The sequence below is a fragment of the Malus sylvestris genome, chromosome 10 (assembly GCF_916048215.2).
Source record: "Malus sylvestris chromosome 10, drMalSylv7.2, whole genome shotgun sequence".
In the NCBI taxonomy this organism is placed as follows: domain Eukaryota; kingdom Viridiplantae; phylum Streptophyta; class Magnoliopsida; order Rosales; family Rosaceae; genus Malus; species Malus sylvestris.
In genome coordinates this window covers 23,277,489-23,297,275 of record NC_062269.1, presented here as the reverse complement: position 1 = coordinate 23,297,275, position 19,787 = coordinate 23,277,489, and the positions used below count along the sequence as shown (strand labels likewise).

The following is a 19,787-nucleotide window of genomic DNA, read 5'->3' as shown; positions in this document are numbered from 1 at the left end:
CGGTCACTAGTGTGGATAAGTATGTAAAATGAATAGACATAGGGAAGCAAACACAAGATGTACGTGGTTTACCCAGATTGGCTACGTCCACGAAGTAGAGGAGTTGTCATTAATTGTGAAGGGTTTACACAAGTATATAGGTTCAACCTCTCCTTTAGTGAGCACTAGTGAATGATTTAGTACAAATGACATTAGGAAATATTGTGGGAGAATGATCTCCTTTTATAGAAGAGAGTTTCTAACTTTGTTCTGACATTGACATGTGTTGTGTTGTGATTGGCTTCTGATGTTGACACGTGTCACGCTATGATTGGGTTCTGATGTCGACACGTGTCGTGCTGTGATTGGCCTCCTGGTTGGAGGGAAACTCTTCTGGGTCCTTGACGGTATAACATTGACTGGTGCTCGGTAGTTTTGGGATTGGTCAAGTATGGTACAAACAAAGTATAAACTCAACTGCTTTCTAATTTTCAACGCGAAATTACACTTATAACCCTCGGTGCATATCTTGCGATCCACCCTTCCTCCAAACAATTAGGAGACTATCACTAAAAAAACAACTTGCGCGACGAAGAATATTTCATCACATAAGTGTAACTTGCGCGACGGAAATGTACTTACGTCGCGGAAACATCGGAAGAATTAAAAAAAAAACAAACTTTGCGCGACAACCAATTTCGTCGTGCTAGATGACTTAGCGCGACAATTACTATTGTTCATCACACGAGCAAATGCGGGTAAATAAAGTTTGGCACCAAAAGTTTGCGCGACGAGTTTTTCTACATATGCGTTATGCAAAGTGTTGCTGAAAATGGTCAGCCACGCATTAAACGCTCCCATTTATAACACACTTTGCGCGACCAAGGATTCATTGCGCAAATTGTATCGGGTTTTATATAAACATAGTTTCAGAACCCTACACAAATCTACCGGCATAAACTCTCGTTCTACGTAAAGCTTCTCAAACATCTTGAGATTTTTATTTTACCCTTTTTTCGCCAACACATCTTCAGTTTGGATAACAGCACTAAAGCCGTAGAATCAACCGACTGAGGAGCATCTTCAGTTTGGATAAACAACACTGCTTCAAGACGACTGATTATCTATCCAAGTCTTGGTCAAGGATTTCTTGAGTCCTTGTTGGAAGAGGTCATCTCATTAGTTTTCTCGACAAAGTGAGGTGTTATAAGGTTACTTCATATTCGGCACACTGAAAGCTAAATTTGATATTTTATGATTGGATACTCACAAGTGCATTTCAGAGTTCAGCATTCAGATGACCGAACCATATTTACAATCAAGACACACATCTCTTTTGAGTACTTGTGTCCCTACAGTCTGGTGTCGATTCGGCGCGCTTATATTTTCACGAATATAATTACCGTTGCCGAACCTAGTACCGACAATTCTTGAACTTCGCAGAACTAGCAGTCTTATCTGCATGCTCTAGAACCCTAAGGCCGAGACATGTTCCTTCAGCGCTCCTAATGCCACATCAACATTCATTCACTCCCCGGCCGAGATTGACCGACGAGTTGGCATGCCTCGCATTCAACCGAATGAAGTAGTTAGCTTATTAGCTATTCGGCTTGCACGCCACGTAAACTAAGTAGTTTTTAGGGTCAACAGTGAGACACATGACATATTTTGATGAAAAACTTAACGGTGTTCGTGTGAGATGACGAATTAATAATTTTGAAAAGTTAATATGACAAATCGCTTAAAATTTTCGTTGATATGACAAATTGAAAAAAAAATGTATAAGTTCACATGACATTTCGAGATTAATTAATTTGTTACCCAACTATAAAATAAAATAAAATAGAAAGAAATAACAGAGGCGGATGAGCATGAGTCGAAGGCTAGTTTGGTATTGTTGTGCTTTGAAAAAAAAATTGCTTCTGTTGTGCTGTGAGAATAAGCAATTATAAAATAAAGCAGCAGAGTATATGGTAAACTTTTTTGTAAAAGTGATTTTGGAAAGAAAAAAAAGCAGTATTATAGTGTTTGGTAAACTTTTATGTAAAACAACTGTGACTGTGTGAAATGACCAAAAAGGGTGTAATACTTGATGTGCCATTAATTTAATTTTCTTAACAAATAAAGGTGAATTACTAAATATACTTTAGTTTTAAAAAAAAAATATTTATAAACTTTATCTTAAATATTAATTAGTATAACAAACTACTTCAATTGAAATATTTTAGACTGAATAGCTATTCATTAGTACAATATTGTTAATGTACTTGAAAGTAGTCTAATTAGATGCATTAATCAAACTTCCAAGAATTATCTCTAGTGCTATTCAGACAGACAACAAAATTAGCCATCTTTAACCTCATTACTTGGTTAAGTCAATGAAATCTTCTTCGTAACTCACCTGGTAGCAGGGATTAATGTCTTTTGAAGGAGTTGAAATGTTTTTGATCCCACTAATTCTAATTTTGCAAGTTGACCCTCAAGTGAGAAATAATTAATCACTTCGGACATCATTGGTCTCTATTCGCAGTACTAGTCTATTACTCGGAAATGTCCAAAAACAATTTGTAAGATTCTTCAAAGCTTGGCAATCGCAAATGTGGTTCCAATTTCAATTAAATATAAAGTTGGAAACAATAGAAGACTTGAGATACAAAATTCAGTCCAACTAACATCAATGATACAACAACTTCAACTAACTTTCGTAAACCAATATGTAAGGACACAAAGCTAAATGAGCAATTGTGGTATCTGGTAAATATATAAAGATTGAAACAAAGAAAACAATAAGATAAGAAATTTTGAATGCAATGTGAGCAACAAAATCAATTACTTGGCACTGCCACTGCAGGAATTTAACAAAAGAAACTCCTCACATCAACCACCAATTGCGTTTCGTGTATCAAAACTCACCAGATATGCTCACAAATTCAGACTAATAATTATTTTAAAAACAGAAACATAAGCAAAATAAGAACAAGGATGCAGTGTGTTTGTACCATACTTAGGGCCTCCGTATTTAGACCTCGTATAAATACTCAGGGGACTCAAAAGTAATTATGTAATAAATGAAGGGGCAAATATGTAATAAGTGAGGAGCCCTTAGTCTATAAAAGGGACTCCTCACCCTCACAATCCTCAAGCCTCACATCACCTAAACAGATGTCTCATCCTCACCACAGTCCCTGCTCTCAAACTCTCTCTCTCTCTTTCTCTAAGGGACTCCCTCTCACCCTTGTAATCCATACATTCAATTAGAGAGAAATACAATCAACATCAGTATGGATGTAGTCCAAACATTGGGGTGAACCACGATACATCTTGTGTTCTTTACTTTCTTGCAGATTCACGGTCGAATTTACGTTGTTCCAAGACCCCTCCGATTTTGTGCATCAACATTTGGCGCCGTCTGTGGGAATCGACACAAAAAGTTATGTCGGTTCTCTTTCATTTTTTCATCTCACCATTGTGCACCGTGGATCTGCAAAACCCACACAGAGACACAATCTCTCTCTCTCACACTCCTTACTCCCTCACGCCCTCGCTTCGATCTTACCGACCTCCTTCTTTCTCTTTTTCTCTCTAATTTGTGGTCGAGTCACTCACTGAGTCACAGAGCGATTCTGCCATGAAATAAGACCAAGACCAATACCGAGAAGCCACTTCCAGCGAAAAGTAAAAACTGGAAGACAGCAGCATCAGCATCCTATTGGACAAGCAGAAAGCTCAAGATATCGTCGCCCAACTTGTTAGCGACACCGAGTCAAAGCATCCTCGAGTAGAGGAGAAGCATCCCTACTGCCAACCCAGCCTCGTTTACAACCCTCCTTCTAGTGCCAAAAAAAAAATGAGAAAGATGGCATCGAGGGGAATCCAAAGCAGTGTTGTCTCTGCCTTCACTCAAGTACTTGGATCTCCGCTTCAACGAGTTCCAATGCTTTGTCCCCTCTCAACTCTTCGATAAGGATCTCGATGCTGTTTTCCTCAACGACAACAGGTTCCGATTCGGCATCTCCCACAATCTTGGCAACCCCCTGTTTCTGTGCTGGTGTTAGCCAACAACAAACTACTTTGCTGAGGTCCGGATTAATGGCCCACGCGACCCATCTTGATGGCCCAAGGGTGTTTGAAAGGTTTCTGAGCCCCTGAAACGCTCCAACCCCGGAACCCCAAAAATGGATCCCGTAGAAGGCATGAACCAGCTCTCGTTTCGGGTCAGGTTTTTCGGTCACAATGGCCACCTCTGGCTCGAGCCCCTCTTCACCGTCGAGAGCTTCGACCCTATCAAGTATCTCCCTAGTTTCGTCGTCACACTGTTGACAGCGGAAGAAGAGCTCTGCAGTCCCTCGGCCTGGATGAGGAGAGCTCCACGTCTCGCCGATCTCGAGCAGGACCACAACAGTGACTGTAAATACAGTGAAATCTAGGAGAAGAAGATATAGGGATTCACTCTCGAACCTGACGAATGAGACAAATGGGTCGGGTCATAGACCGGGTCTTGGCGACACCCGAGAGCTGTGCAACACTATACCTTCCACCAGGTTATGATCCAGCCAGAGATGACCCTCTTTCATGTCTGTTCTGGTCTGACCCTGGAGAATTCAAGAGCAAAGATGTTGCTGGACAAGTTCGTGGTTCTCCTAATGAATTTACTGGCATAGGTTCCACATCAGCCCTCATCTGGCTGGCTCGAAGGTTTGCTATTCTGTCTGGACCAATAATTCCTATTATTGGTGAGGGTGATAAAGAAGCAAATGATATATACTCCTAACGTGTGTCATCTCGCGAACCAGGTTATGGACCGGGTCTTAATGCGTCGTCACCTTAGTAGATCGAACAGCAGTCCTTCACTCAACGCCTAAGATCATGGACAACGACCTGCTGGATGAGATCAAGATTGAAGCTCTGCGGTGAAAGCTCGAAGGCGATGAATCAGAAAGCAGCAGCAGCAACAAAAGTGCAGAGGAAAGGCAAAAGCAATCAAGTAAGCTACAGCAAAAAAGCAAAAGAGAGAGCACATGGGAAAGCAAAAGCAAAGCAGAAAAACAAAAGCAAAGCAGAAAAGCAAAAGCAAAGCAGAAAAACAAAAGCAAAAGAAGATAAAAAAACAGACATATTTACAGTAGTGATGGTATTATGGGCGTGACCCATTGAGCAGAGGGTCAGATTTATTTTTGAATGATGTGATTTATTTTTCTTATCTTTTGGAGACATCACATCTGTATAACCCTATCAAAGGGTAATAAAAAAAACGGCAAGCCCAAAATAATGGGCTGGAATGTTATATGGAGGGCGAATGCCCAAAAGAGCCAGGCCCTATGGCTCCAAAATTATTCGGCACCCTGCCGCTATTATCACCAACCAGGTGATCAAAAGTACGCCCAGTACTCCAAAATTATTCGGCATCATGCCGCTATTATCACCAACCAGGTGATTAAAAGTACGTCCAGTACTCCAAAATTATTCGGCAGCCTGCCGCTATTATCACCCATTAGGTGATCAAAAGTACGTCCAGTAATCCAAAATTATTCGGCAGCCTGCCGCTATTATCACCCACTAGGTGATCAAAAGTACGTCCAGTAATCCAAAATTATTCGGCAGTCTGCCACTATTATCACCAACTAAGTGATCAAAAGTACGTCCAGTACTCCAAAAATTATACATGAGCATCACTCATGTCAATCATACATAAACATTCATGTCAACATCCATGAGCATCACTCATGTCAATCAACATAAACATTCATGAGCATCACTCATGTCAATCAGCTTCAAAAGTTTCATTTACAAAAGCTCCAACTTCAAAGCTTCACTTTCAAAGCTTCACCTACAAAGCTTCGGTGCATGGTATACAAAGACCGCCTCTGAACAACCGCCATTTCAGCCCATACATGGACTGAATTTCAAGTCTCCAGCCAAAAGACTCTCTGGATTGAAGACTTGGGGGACTACATTATGTACCATATATTGGGCTTCCGCAATTGGGCCTCATGAAAAATACTTAGGGGACTTAGCCAATTATTTATGTACTGAGGAGCGAACCCTTATTCCATAAAATGGACTCCTTCACTTTCATTAGAGAGCACCCATTATTTATGTATTGAGGAACGAGCCCTTATTCTATAAAAGGGACTCCCTCACTTTCATTAGCGAGCATCACTTTTAACCCATCACTTATGTATTGAGGAGCGAACCCTTATTCTATAAAAGGGACTCACTCACCTCCATCAAAGAGCATCGCCGCCAACTGAGCAACCGCCTCGCCGCAAGCATCACTCCCTCACTTTCATTAGAGAACACCTATCATTCATGTATTGAAGAGCGAACCCTTATTTTATAAAAGGGACCCCCTCACCTCCATTAGAGAGCATCACCGCCAGCTGAGCAACCGCCTTACCACGAGCATTACTCCTAACCCATCACTTATGTATTGAGGAGCGAGCCCTTATTTTATAAAAGGAACTCCCTCACCATCATTAGAGAGCATCGCCACCTGCTGAGCAACCGCTTCGTCGCGAGCATCAACTCTAGCCCATCATTTATGTATTAAGAAGCGAGCCCTTATTCTATAAAAGGGATTCCCTCACCTTCAACACCACAAGCCGAGCCAACCAAGGCAACATAAGCCACAAGCCGAGCAGCCTCACAACATGTGCTACTTCTAATTGAGCATCATTTCACATTGAGCACCACCTCATATCGAGTATTCAGTTCTAGACGACACCTAGTTACTTCGGCCCACACATGGACTGAATTTCAAGTTTCCAGCCAAAAGACTCTCTTGACTGAAGACTTGGGAGACTACTGTTTGTACCATACTTAGGGCCTCCGTATTTAGACCTCGTATAAATACTCGGGGGACTCAAATGTAATTATGTAATAAATGAATGGGCAAATATGTAATAAGTGAGGAGCCCTTAGTCTATAAAAGGGACTCCTCACCCTCACAATCCTCAAGCCTCACATCACCTAAACAGAGGTCTCATCCTCACCACAGTCCCTGCTCTCAAACTCTCTCTTTCTCTGGGGAACTCCCCCTCACCCTTGTAATCCATACATACAGTTGAGAGAAATACAATCAACATCAGTGTGGACGTAGCCCAAACATTGGGGTGACCCACGATACATCTTGTGTTCTTTACTTTTTTGCAGATTCACGGTCGGATTTACGTTGTTCCAAGACCCCTCCAGTTTTTGTGCATCAACATAGTGCAGTGCAGTGCAGACTCACCCGAAAACTATGTGAGATTGCGATTTACCAGAATTGAATGGCTTTGGATTTGCATTTCAGGTTCTGGTTATCTATAGGTAAACGTCACAAAATTATATATTAGCTAACGAGAGCGAGCAGCAAGAGTAAATTTAATTAATTTCAATGAAAATATTGAAAAATAAAGAATAAAACTTTACCATGGGAATCTGCAAGCAAAGAGAGAGAGAGAGCACCTGAATACCTGACGACTAAGAGAAGAAAAACAGGTGAGAGAAAGGGGAAGGAGAGAGAGATTTTGCAACATAAGAGTGGAGAAAGAGGTATAATTGGGTTTAAGAAAGTTTCATTAAACTTTACTGTTCATCTGCCTACTTCGAAAAAAAGCTGGTTTTGGGAAGCAGCATTTTGCTGCTTATTTTGGCTGAAACTTTGAAAAAAAAACACTTAATTTTAAATTTACCAAACACATTTTACATCCCAAATTTTTTTCATAACTGCTTTTTTTATAATTTCAGCTGTGCCAAACTGTTACGAAATGGTAAGAGATCCACCCCGGCATGATTCACAACGCTGATGGTACGCACTACGCCGTAAAAATTTTAATTTTTAATTTCCGTTTTGTTGTAATTTATTTATTTATATTATATATATATATATATATATATATATATATTTTTTTTTTTTTTTTAATCCTCACGCTGAAATCCTCCGCGTATAAACCCAGCTGTTCGTCGTTTTACGTAAAAAAAAAGCATAAAACCAACCGACGATCCTCTCTCTCACTCTCTCTCTCCGCCATTTTTTCCTCCTCCGTTTACTCAATTCCGTCGCGGCCGCCGCCAATGGTGACGGAGTACAACAGCGAGAGCTGCGGGAGTAAAGCGCTGAACAACGCGTCATCTTCTCCGGCTCAGTCTCGCCAGCGGAGTCAGAAGCTCGGGGTTTACAATGAGGTCCTCCGCGGCCTCAAGGACTCCAAAAACGAGGAAGCTATTCGCCCTGGCTTCGACGACGAGCTTTGGGCTCACTTTAATCGCCTCCCCACTCGGTATCTCTTACTCCCCATAATTGTCTTGATTTTTTTCTTTAATTATTTATTTGTTTGTATTATATATGCATGTACAAATATATATATATATATATATTTCTCACTAGCATTAATTTCTTATCATTATTTTTATTAAGAATTTTTTGCTGATTTCGAATCTTTTTTTTTTTTTTGAAAAAAAAAATTTGTTTCTGAATCTTGGATACGGAAATTTGTATCTGCAATTTTCCTTTCATCTTCTCTTACGTCATTACGTATTTTTCTTTTGAGCCAAACGGTACAAAATAAAGCGGATTTAGCAATCCTCAAACACATTATTCTACTGGTAATCACTTCAGTACTCGCGATTTACTGTTTTGTTGAATCACAAACAGCTTTTTGATGAGTTGAGGCATTTGGTTGTACTCGCCTATTTCTAGGTATGCGTTGGATGTGAATGTGGAGAGGGCAGAAGATGTGCTTATGCACAAAAGATTACTGCATGTGGCTCATGATCCTGCTCATAGACCAGCGATCGAAGTCCGCCTTGTACAGGTTAGATGATCGACTACATATCTGACCTACCACTGCGTCCCATGTAAAAGATTTTGTTGCCATTGATGCTTGAGTGCTAGCCTGTTTATCTTGTCCCTTCTGTCGCTGGTGCATCGTTACTGTCACCGCAGATTTTGTGAGATCTTTTCTTGATTAAGCTTAGAAATCGAATTTGGATCAGGCCACACTCGTGACTGCACTACCTAACTCATTAAACGTTTATCATGTCACATTCAAAGTTGTTAGTGTTGTGCTAAGGAGTACTAATTTAACGACCTTAAATCCTTAAGAATGTTTTCTCCTTGAGAGCAATCGTATGAAGGGTTCTATTTGGGATTGGTTTCACCGTGCAGCTTAGGGTCGCATTAACTATTACTAGCTTGGTCATGTTGTGAGAGTCTAGTAGCTCTCCGTTGAAACTAGGTTATTTATCTCATAGCTACATGCTTTCTTTACATGGTGGGGGGAATTTGGCACCCTAGAAGCATAAAATTTTAAGAATACAAATGATTAAATGAACAGTTGAAAAATCCAAATTCAAACAAAGTCTTAAGTCTCATCTCCTGCTAGAACTTCCCTAATAATTTCTTCCTTTTTTCTTCTAGTTCTTTATATAAATTAGTTGTACAGACATTTATGCCCATTTATCATCCTCATAAACTTTGCTGCATGACCTCATACATTTTGGGAATCACAATATCGTGTAGGTTCATTCTATCGCAGATATGAGTGCAGCAGATACTATGAATACAGATCCTCCGGGTAAAGATGCTGCCCAAAGTTCAAACATATCTACCAGACAAAGGTACTCTTATTTAGTTTCCTAAAAGTGTTTCCAAATTTTTAAATTTAGCTTCAAGATTTAACGCATATAGTCTGTGAATAAAAGGTGTTTACCTTCTTTTCTGTCATCCTACTGCACTGTCAAACATTACTGACAACTCCAGCTGGTTTTTCAAATATCAGTATACATCCCCCTCCAGCGTTTGGCTCATCTCCTAACCTCGAACCCCTTGCACTGGAGGCAAATAAATCTGAAGATCATGATGCTGTACATGCCAGAACTCAGTTTACATGGTAAATAGATATTTGTCTCGAGTAAATATGTTTTTACTGCATCTCTCTTTCTGAAAGACTTTAGCTTGGCTCATGAGTTTTGACTACAATATTTTCACTTTCCCATTATTTAAACTTGGTTTATGAAAGGGTCTCTGGGAATTATTTCCTTTAAATTGGTCGGCCAGTTTGATCCTAGCCATGGACTTACTTGCTATTGGGTTCTGTTAATGGAGTTTTTTGCATGCTTGATGCTCTGCATGTTACCAGTGATCCATGCTAGCTATATTAACTGTACTTATCGATGCTTAAACTTTAATTTTCATTTTTCATAATTGAAACTTGAAGTGAATCTGACCATTGGTAAATCAACTATATTTTATGCTCATGCTTTCTAGTGAAGCAAAGAGACTGCACTTGCAGATGAATATTTATGTGTTTTATTCATGATGGACAATGATGTAGGCCCATAACGCATGAAATCACTTTCTCAACAGACGATAAGCCAAAACTACTCAGTCAGGTATTTGACAATTTCTTACTTGACATTAAAACCAAGTCATCATCATAAGATTTTTTTAACCTCTGCGTGTGTGTGTGGACTTATGTGAGCTAAGCTTATGGCGATAAGCACACTTTGAGCTTGGAAATGTAGCAAATTACTAATGTAAAAACCAATGTTTTAAAAGGCTAAGGCGTAGGCGAGGCGTGGCGTTTCATGAATAGCTCCACCAAGGTAAAAGCCTTAAGGCTTGAGGTGAAGCCTCACATGGCCAAAGTTTTTAATATTATATAAAATATAATACTTTGTAAAACAAATTAATCAACAATCAAACAAGCAATCAAAGACCAAATTGAGATTAGAATACTAAAAAACTCACTTAAATTTTGAAACAAATTTTGGTGGTGTGGAGAATTTTGAAACAAATTGAAGTATGAGATTGGGGTAAAATTGAAATATGAGATTGGGATTGAGAATTTAGGGTTCGAGGAATTGGGGAATTGGTGAATCGGGGATTGGGGATTGGGTGAACTGTGAATACGGTTATGGGAGAATCGGGTATTGGGATGGGGAAGAAGGGGGATTTGTTGGGGGTTATAAAAATTTAGACTTAGCCAAAACAGCGCTATTTTGGGCCAAGTCATTAAAAAAGAAAAAAACTCTTCTTCGCTGTCGTCTTCTTCGTGAAGATGCCGCCTCACCTCTTTTACAGAGGCAAAGGGCAAAGCCCAATCTTCGACTTAGAGGGTCCCCAAGAAATTTCAAGCAAGGTTTTGGACCGCTGAACCCAATCAAGCGCCTCAGCCGCCTAGGCTCGCCTCGAACACGTCTAGGTAAGTTTAAGCCTACTGCCGTTGGCAGAGGTGTTTTCATCCCCGCCCTGCCTCCAAAGCCGCCTAGGCACGCCTCAAGGCTCTTTTTTTTAAAACACTGGTAAAAACATAAATTCACATATTTTCAACTTGATTTTGCCTCTATATGAGGGTCACACACATGAAATACATAGTTTTTCTGTGAACATTATATCTTCACACACCACTACCTCCTATACTTCCTGGTCATCGCTCTCATGATAAATTTGGCAGTTGACTTCCTTGCTTGCGGAGATTGGGCTGAACATCCAAGAAGCACATGCTTTTTCCACATTAGATGGTTACTCCTTGGATGTCTTTGTTGTTGATGGATGGCGTTACGAGGTACATACACATAATTTTAGACAATTCAATTCAATTGCTCGGTTTTTAATAAAGCATTTGTTTGCCTAAGAAGGTAAACATGATTTTGATTGAATAGTGTTTTACCGAGGAAGTATTACAACTTCAGGCTTTTCCAAACAGTCTACAAACAGCAGTTTTTTATTTTATTTACAATAAGAAACTAAGTTGGCCAACTTGTTCTTGAAACAGGAAACAGATAGGCTTAAGATCGCAATACAAAAGGAAGTTTTAAAGATTGAGGTGATTCTATTCTACTTGTTAATTTCTTTTTCGATTGAGTTGGGTGGATTAGAACGAGTGATGTCCCATCAGTATAATGTTTCTTTCATTTTATTTTAATTGAGGTGCATCCGTATCTTTTCCTTACACTGTAACTTTTACCTTCCAATGATCTACGTGCAGTTTCATGAGGAATGCATCATTCATTTGAACTTTGTATTTATGTGCAGAGGCCGTGGCCGCCAACTCATCGATCATCATCTTTTGGTAGCGAGCATGATCAAGTAGTGATCAAAACTGAACCTGATCATCTGGAAATACCTAATGATGGGACTGATGTATGGGAACTTGATCCTAGACAGTTGAAGTTTGGGAATAAAGTTGCATCTGGGTCCTGTGGAGATTTGTAAGTTTTGAATTATAAGATACTTGTACTATTTGAATCGGTTTTTCCCTTTTTTTTTTTTTTTGTTCCCTCCCAGCCAAGCATGCACTTTTGAGTGGCAGTTGACTTTGGATCTTCTATCAGATATAAAGGTACATATTGTACTCAAGAAGTTGCCATTAAAGTCCTCAAGCCCGAGTGTGTGAATCCAGATATGCTGAAAGATTTTGCCCAGGAAGTCTACATTATGAGGTATATCAATTTATATTAACCTACATGAGCACCATTTACATTGAACTTGACTTTTCCCTGAATCAATAGCCATGCGAGCTATATATAGGACTTTGACTCCCGGAGATACTAGGCTGGTATGTTTTAGGGACATGAATAGGTGTGGTCTCTACAACTGTTGGGAATCATAAGAAATGCATGCTCACTTGATCTTCTAAATATTTTTAATTTGATTTGATGCCTCAACTAAACATTCTTTTAAATGTTTGTGTTTGTCATGTAACATTCTTTTAAACGTTTGTTGGGCTCTTAACAGTTTTCTTTTCTTGTTTAAGGAAACGAGGAAGTGGTTGAAATCTACTATAATTTCTTTCCACAATATGTTTTTCTCTTCTAATTTGACAAAAGATTTCTGAAACTTGTGTAGGAAAGTTCGACACAAGAATGTTGTACAATTCATTGGTGCGTGTACCAAGCATCCAAGCTTATGCATTGTAACAGGTAAGTTACAATGACTGTATAACTTTGATGACTTGATATTTTCAAATAATGGTAGTTATTAGTTCCTTTTTTTTAAGATTTATTCTCGTCGTAGGGCAGAATATATGTCCGGTGGAAGTGTGTATGACTACTTGCATAAACAAAAGGGAGTTTTTAAGCTTCCATCCTTGCTCAAGGTCGCAATTGATGTTTCCAAGGGAATGACCTACTTGCATCAAAATAACATAATCCACAGGGATTTAAAAGCCGCCAATCTCTTGATGGATGAAAATGAAGTAAGTGACCCTCATGATACTTTAATCAAGTTAGAAAAGTAATTCTTTGTCTAGTTTAGCTGCTAATACTTTAATGACCATTAACCTACCATTTCTAAATCTTTTTTTATATATGCATCACTTTACAGGTTGTTAAGGTTGCTGATTTCGGGGTTGCTAGAGTAAATTCTCAATCTGGAGTAATGACATCAGAAACTGGGACTTATAGGTGGATGGCTCCAGAGGTCTGTACTTCCACTTGAAAGTTCTGGAATTGTTTTCGTTCATTTCATCATTTAAGTTTTATATCTGTGTGCGTGAATACATATACACAATAGCACAAATGCACAAAGAGAAGGATGGTGTTAGGGTTTAGGGTATACATATATTATAGGGAGCTGTTATGTTGGCCAATCAGAAATCAAGTTTAAATTTTTGGTCCGAGAGAGAGAGAGAGAGAGAGAGAGAGACTAGGCTACATAGTTTAAATTTTCCCTAATATTAATAAGAAATACAGTACTCCATCAGCATTTAGTGTATACATATACATATATTATAGGCGCTGTTATGTTGGCTACTTGATTTTCTGGTCCTAATTAATAGCCTGACGAGAGAAATTGATGAATACTGCTAAGGAGACTAAATTTGTAACTAAATTTGTAGACAAAATTTGCAAACTAAATGATGTTTTACCAATAGAAATAAGCACGTTTATCAACGTTTAAATAATAATTCAATCATAAACTTCCATGTCATTTAGTTTTCTAAATTTTATTTACAAAATTTAGCCTCTTTAGCATTATTTGAGATGATTATTAGACTACATAATTTAGTTTTCACCTACTATTAAAATATAAAAACTAAGTGCCCCATTGGCATCTGTGCTGCTAGACCTTAGTGATGAGCAATTGGCAACCTTTGTCATCAATTAAGCAGTCAGCATGGAGTAATAGACTAATCTGGGTTGTACCCTAGGGTTTCCCATGCGCACAGCTCTCTTTGTAACTCCAGATGCCCTTCCTACTTATCACATTTTATCATATCATAACATTTTTTTTTAATTTTCTATTGAAGAGTGCGATTTAAAATGAAAGCAACGTTTAAGAAAATGGTTATTCGCTACCAGTGTTTTAAAATACTCGCCTCGAGGCATGCCTAGGTGGCCTTGAAGGCTAGGCGGGTGGCTTGCCGCCTTTGTTTTGTGGGAGTCGGCGAAAAACTCGCCTAGGGTTGTGGGGGTGAGCCTTAGGGCGGTCTAAGGTGGACGAAAACTTGCTTGAAATTTGCTGGGGACCTCGAAGTCGAAGGTTGGGCATGCTATAGCGGTTGCCTGCTGGTTTTTCTCAAGTTTCAGCAGCAGCGTCTTCACGAAGAAGACGACTGCGAAGAAGAGAAAGGGCTTTTTTTTCCCTCAAACTTGGCTCAAAACGACGTCGTTTTGGCCAAATCTTTTAACTTTTTTTCAAATGACATGGCCCAAAACGACGTCATTTTGACCAAGTCTAATATTTTTTTAATTATTTTTAAAATACAAGGCCAATTCTAATTTTATTTAAAATATATATATACACACACACACACACACACACATATATATATATATATATATATATATATATATATATATATATATTATAACCCCCAGTTCCCCTTCTTCCCCATCCCATTCCCAATCACAGTTCACCCAATTCCACAATTCCCCAATTCCTCAAATCCTAAATTCTCAATCGCAATCCCATATTTCAACTTTACCCCAATCGTATACTTTAATTTCTTTCATAATTCTCCGCAACACCACAATTGTTTTAAAATTCAAGTAAGTTTTTTAGTATTCTAATCTCAATTTAGTCTTGGCTGCTTGTTTTATTGCTGATTAATTGTTTTACAAAGTATTATATTTTATATATACATTATATATACAAAAATTTAGGTCCCATGAGGCTTCGCCTCACCCCTAAGCGGGGCTATCCATGGAACGCCTTGCCCACGCCTCCGCCTTTTAGCTACCAAACTTCCGCCATGAGTCTGTGTCTGTGTTTTCCTATTACATGAATTCTAGTTGGCATTTCCTTACAACAGTTATTTTCCATTGAAGGTCATAGAACACAAGCCATATGATCACAAGGCGGATGTTTTTAGCTTTGGAGTTGTGTTATGGGAGTTACTGACTGGAAAGGTATTGCTTGTCGATAGCATAATTTATTTTATCATTTCTTTTACTATTGCTCTTGTTTAGGATTTCTTCTGTTTAAATCGGCAGCTTCCATATGAACACTTGACCCCATTACAAGCAGCCGTCGGAGTTGCCCAAAAGGTACACTATCATTCTACAATTTTGTTTAGTTAGTGACCAGAGACATTCTTCTACCCTTGTTCAGCTACGATTAGTTTTCTTGATCACTAATTAATCGTTGGGAGTTGAAACCACTTGTGTAACTGGCTTAGTGCCCGCCCAGGGAGAAGAATGATAACCCCTTAGAGTGGTACATCTTTTGTTCAAACGATGAACTGTGTATAAGTTTGCCTACCGTTTTTCCAGGGCTTACGGCCGACCATCCCAAAGAATACTCCTCCCAAGCTTGCCGAGCTGCTCGAAAAATGCTGGCAGCAAGATCCAGCAACAAGACCTGATTTCTCAGAAATCATAGAGAATCTGCAGACACTAGCCGAAGAGGTATACATTCTGGTTGCAGTTACTTGGCAAAATATGTATTAAAATAATATGAGCAAAGGTGACCACTAAACCAAGTTTATTGAACAGGTTGGTGATGGAGTGGAACGACACAAATCATCGGGAGGATTTCTGTCAGTCCTGAGACGGGGTCACCATTAACCAAGGCAAGCAGATGTTTATTACTTATCAAAAGGAATTAATGCAGTGCAGGGAATTCCCCAACCATTTCACATACCATGTACAGTATTACGTCCAACCGATAACTCGTTAGAGCCCTTCTGCCTTTTTATTTATTTATTTTGCGTTTTCATATCGTAGCAGCAGTTCTGAATGTAATGGTAATGGGTTGGATGAACATGTTGTGATGTTTTACAAAGACAATGTTGTCGTGAGTTTCTTTCGATGCAAAAGTGGACAACAATGACAATATCTTATTAATGTGACTCCATTACTTTTCACTCGTATGTAATATGATTTAGATTTTCACTCGTCCTTATTACAATTTAGAATCTATTTGGGAACAGTTAACTAAAAGCTCTTTTGGCAGGAAAATTAGAAGTGCTTTTAGATAGAAATTGTATGTAATATGATTTAGATTTTCACTCGTATGTAATGCGATTTAGTATCTATTTGGGACTGTGTCTCAAACAATCAACAACTAAAAGCTCTTTTTGTAGAAAACTTAAGAAGTGCTTTTAGGTAGAAGTGCTTTTTAGGGAAGGGCTTTTCAATGGATTTACAATAGAAACACTTGTAGTAAAAGTGCTTATTAGCAATCCAAACGGGCCTTTTAAGGTTTAATACAGATTGTGAAATGGACCCCGGTGCCAAAGTCAACCCAATTTACAGCTCAATCTCCCCCTAAGATTAAATTAGTTCGAAATGGGATTACCACGGTCGGGCCTAGAATTGGGTTAAGCCTCCAAAGCATTAATTTCTGGTACTAACGATTTTTTTTTTTTTAAACAAACGATATTATTTACACTAAGTGAGAAGAGGAAAAGCTTAGTCTCATAATAGGCTACAAATAATATGGTTCAAATTCAACTTTGGCGAGAATCGTACCTAAGACTTCTTACTTACAAGACAAAAAGAATATTATTAGACCGTAGTACTAAGTGGGGAACAAAAGATATTATCTACACTAAGGAGTGTGGGAGTGAGATAAACCTCACAATAGACTAGCAATAATGTGGTTCAAATTCGTCTTTGGTGAGAACCCAATATAAGGTCTCTCACTTATAAATGAAGAGGAATACCACTAAACTCTAGTATTAAGCAGCCAATAAAATTCTATTTTAAACTAATGTAAACTATAAAATGAGTTTCGAACTCTTGTGCATAAAAAAAGTACACCGGCATAGTAACCTATAATTTAGGAAGGAAAAAAAGATGATGCTAGACATGTGTCAAATATATTGGGGAGGAGATTCTCTTCCCTCCTAATCTCTCTTCTATTTTCTCTTCTCCTACTTGAATGGTTACGATTAAATCACGTTAACATTCTATATTGATATTTTTATAAAGACAATAAGACAAAAAGTAAAGTGTGAGGAGGGAAAAAAAGAAGATGAGAATAGGAGATGAGAGAATCATACTCCATATATTGGAGCTTAGAACAGTTGATAGTGGGACACTTGATACCTTTTTGGCTTTCACGATCCTCTTTACAAAGGGTAATGAAAATTCAAGATGACTCAAAAGCAAAAAAGAAATTCTATTTTTGGAAGGAGGATTATCTCACCTCCTAATCTCTCTCTCTTTCTATCCCCTTCTACTTGAACTGTTACGGTTAAGCCACGTCATCTTATATTAATTTTTTTTATAGAAACAATAAGACAAAAATCAATGTATGGGAGAAGAGGAGAGAAAGGGATGAGAATAGGAAGGAAGAGAATCATCCTCTCTATTTTTGGATAGCCATAAAAAAGGCTTTATGAATATTCATTCACATCAATATTCCCGATCGAAACATTGCTGACATTTAGGAATTAGGAATCTTTCTTTTTCAATTTGGTCTAAATTAGTTATTAGGACCACACACGCCCATATGTACATGTATTCCAGCACGTATTGTGATAAACTAATTCTCTTTTTATGCTGTCACGCAGTACTACGGTTTAGTGGTATTCCTCTTCACTTAGAAGTAAGAGGTTTTAGGTCTGAATCTCGTGGATGACGAATTCAATAACAAATTAGGCTGCCCATTGTGTGGCTTAGCTGAACTCCCCCTCCCCTTAATGTAAAAATATCGATGTACTAAAAAAAATCTCTTTATATGCACCCAAGTACAATAGGAGACATTGACGTACTTTTGATTTTCAGGTCAAACGGTACGCTAAAGCAGAGTTAGTGACCCCAAAAAACATTCTTAAGAATTTAAACTCGAGTTAAAAGTTCCAAATTCTATTATTAGGACCACTTATGTATAACAAAATTTCCATTTATTTGTCGTTTTTCTCTCACTATCACAAATAAGGAAAGTGGATGGTTTCCAAAAACGACATTTCTCATGATCGGATTAGAATTTAAACAAAGCACCACAATGTTGCTATTGCAACCAAGCCAAATGAAACTTGAAAAATTGGCTAGGAGGAAAACAAGAAATGAGAGAAAAATAGGGGAAAGGATCGGCGGAATTGCCACCGATTCAAAGCCAAAGCAATGGGCTAGAGGCTAGGGTGTAGGATCTTTTTTTTTATGCATCGTTTGTCACGTGACAATGAAATATCAAATTATCAAAACTAATTATCAAATTCAAAACGTAGACTAAAACACTGTCTCGTAACAAAAATCATCATAATACCAATTTTTTCTCCACAAAACGAGTACAAGTCTAATCTGATTAGGTTTGACTACACAAACAACCAAGTATAACAATCTACATTCTACATTGTTCAAAAAAAAACAAATCTACAATCTAGTAATCTACGACCCCATACCCTCCAACGACATTCCCTTTCGGCGTTTTGTTCCCTGCACCCTTTCCGGCCCAAGTCGTTTAAAATATAATTACGAAACGCAAACATTGCCGTAGACTCTTTGTTATCGGACACGTAGCGCGTACTTTACGACCGTATTGTTGCACAGTTGTACTGTTACACTGAGGTGTTTGATGACAAAGAAACTGTCCGTTGGATGCGTGCCACGTAATACTGATGTTTGGGTTTACTGTGTTGATGCGGGTTCGAATGCGTCACCGTTTGACGTTTGAAAAATTTCGCGGGCTTTTTGTGGGGTCCGAATGGAACTGCGCCACGTAAGTAGAAGAAGAGAAGCAAAAGCCCCAATTAAGCCCGCGAAGCTCGATTCAGTGTGCTGCACATTTCCCATTTTGCCCTTCTGGTTCTTGTAGCATGCCCAAATTTACAAATTAAATCTCTTACAAGAAATATTAATAAACGTAACTTTTTTTTTTTGGTATCATAATTCATTTATACAAATAAACTTTTGGAAAATATAAATAAAAATTTTATGTACTAGCTCCTGCAAATGTTTTCAGCTATGGTGATGCCACTCAATGGACCGACGAAAGACCAATTAATTTTTATAATGATAACCAACTTCAGCGGGGAAGTTAAAGATTATCGGAGAAAGGGCAAATTTTAAAAAATGCAAGGTTAAAAGCAAAAATGTAACCACCCGAAATGTTTGAAGGAAGATTTAAACTACTCGGAATATTCAAATAAGGAATCAAATAAGAATTACTCGAAATATTTAAAGGATGATTCGAGGGAGGACTACCCATATATTTGAAGGAAAATTTAAGCACTATTTCTTATAGTATCATTCGAAGAAGGATTTGTAATTTCATAAAGTATCTTTTTTAGCCAAGACCCCAAGTACGTCATTTTGAAATACCTAGTTCACAAAAAAAAAATAAATAAATAAAGAGAAACCCCAACTGCATGCAGTGTTGCAGCAAAAGGGAAAACTGAAAAGGTGCTGCTGCAGGGCACCACCAGTAAGAGTAG

The 19,787-nt window shown here is 38.4% G+C and overlaps 1 protein-coding gene across 2 annotated transcripts in view; it reads left to right on the top strand.

Annotated features, from left to right (window-relative positions):
* The window catches only part of LOC126584785 (serine/threonine-protein kinase STY46-like), a 50,957-nt gene extending 34,734 nt beyond the window's left edge, over window positions 1–16,223 (top strand). The window contains exons 1-16 of one of the 2 annotated variants that reach the window (XM_050249129.1): window positions 7,969–8,240; window positions 8,660–8,774; window positions 9,482–9,579; window positions 9,741–9,851; window positions 10,296–10,353; window positions 11,418–11,528; window positions 11,739–11,789; window positions 11,999–12,174; window positions 12,298–12,405; window positions 12,812–12,885; window positions 12,985–13,160; window positions 13,289–13,384; window positions 15,235–15,315; window positions 15,400–15,453; window positions 15,679–15,813; window positions 15,901–16,223. In XM_050249129.1, coding sequence (XP_050105086.1) covers window positions 8,035–8,240; window positions 8,660–8,774; window positions 9,482–9,579; window positions 9,741–9,851; window positions 10,296–10,353; window positions 11,418–11,528; window positions 11,739–11,789; window positions 11,999–12,174; window positions 12,298–12,405; window positions 12,812–12,885; window positions 12,985–13,160; window positions 13,289–13,384; window positions 15,235–15,315; window positions 15,400–15,453; window positions 15,679–15,813; window positions 15,901–15,972 — 1,722 coding nt within the window. In that variant the 5' untranslated portion in view covers window positions 7,969–8,034 and the 3' untranslated portion in view covers window positions 15,973–16,223. Of the gene's footprint in view, window positions 1–7,968; window positions 8,241–8,659; window positions 8,775–9,481; window positions 9,580–9,740; window positions 9,852–10,295; window positions 10,354–11,417; window positions 11,529–11,738; window positions 11,790–11,998; window positions 12,175–12,297; window positions 12,406–12,811; window positions 12,886–12,984; window positions 13,161–13,288; window positions 13,385–15,234; window positions 15,316–15,399; window positions 15,454–15,678; window positions 15,814–15,900 lie in introns of those variants that run through there. The other variant, XM_050249128.1, reaches the window with a different exon arrangement.
* Window positions 16,224–19,787: the final 3,564 nt, after the last annotated feature.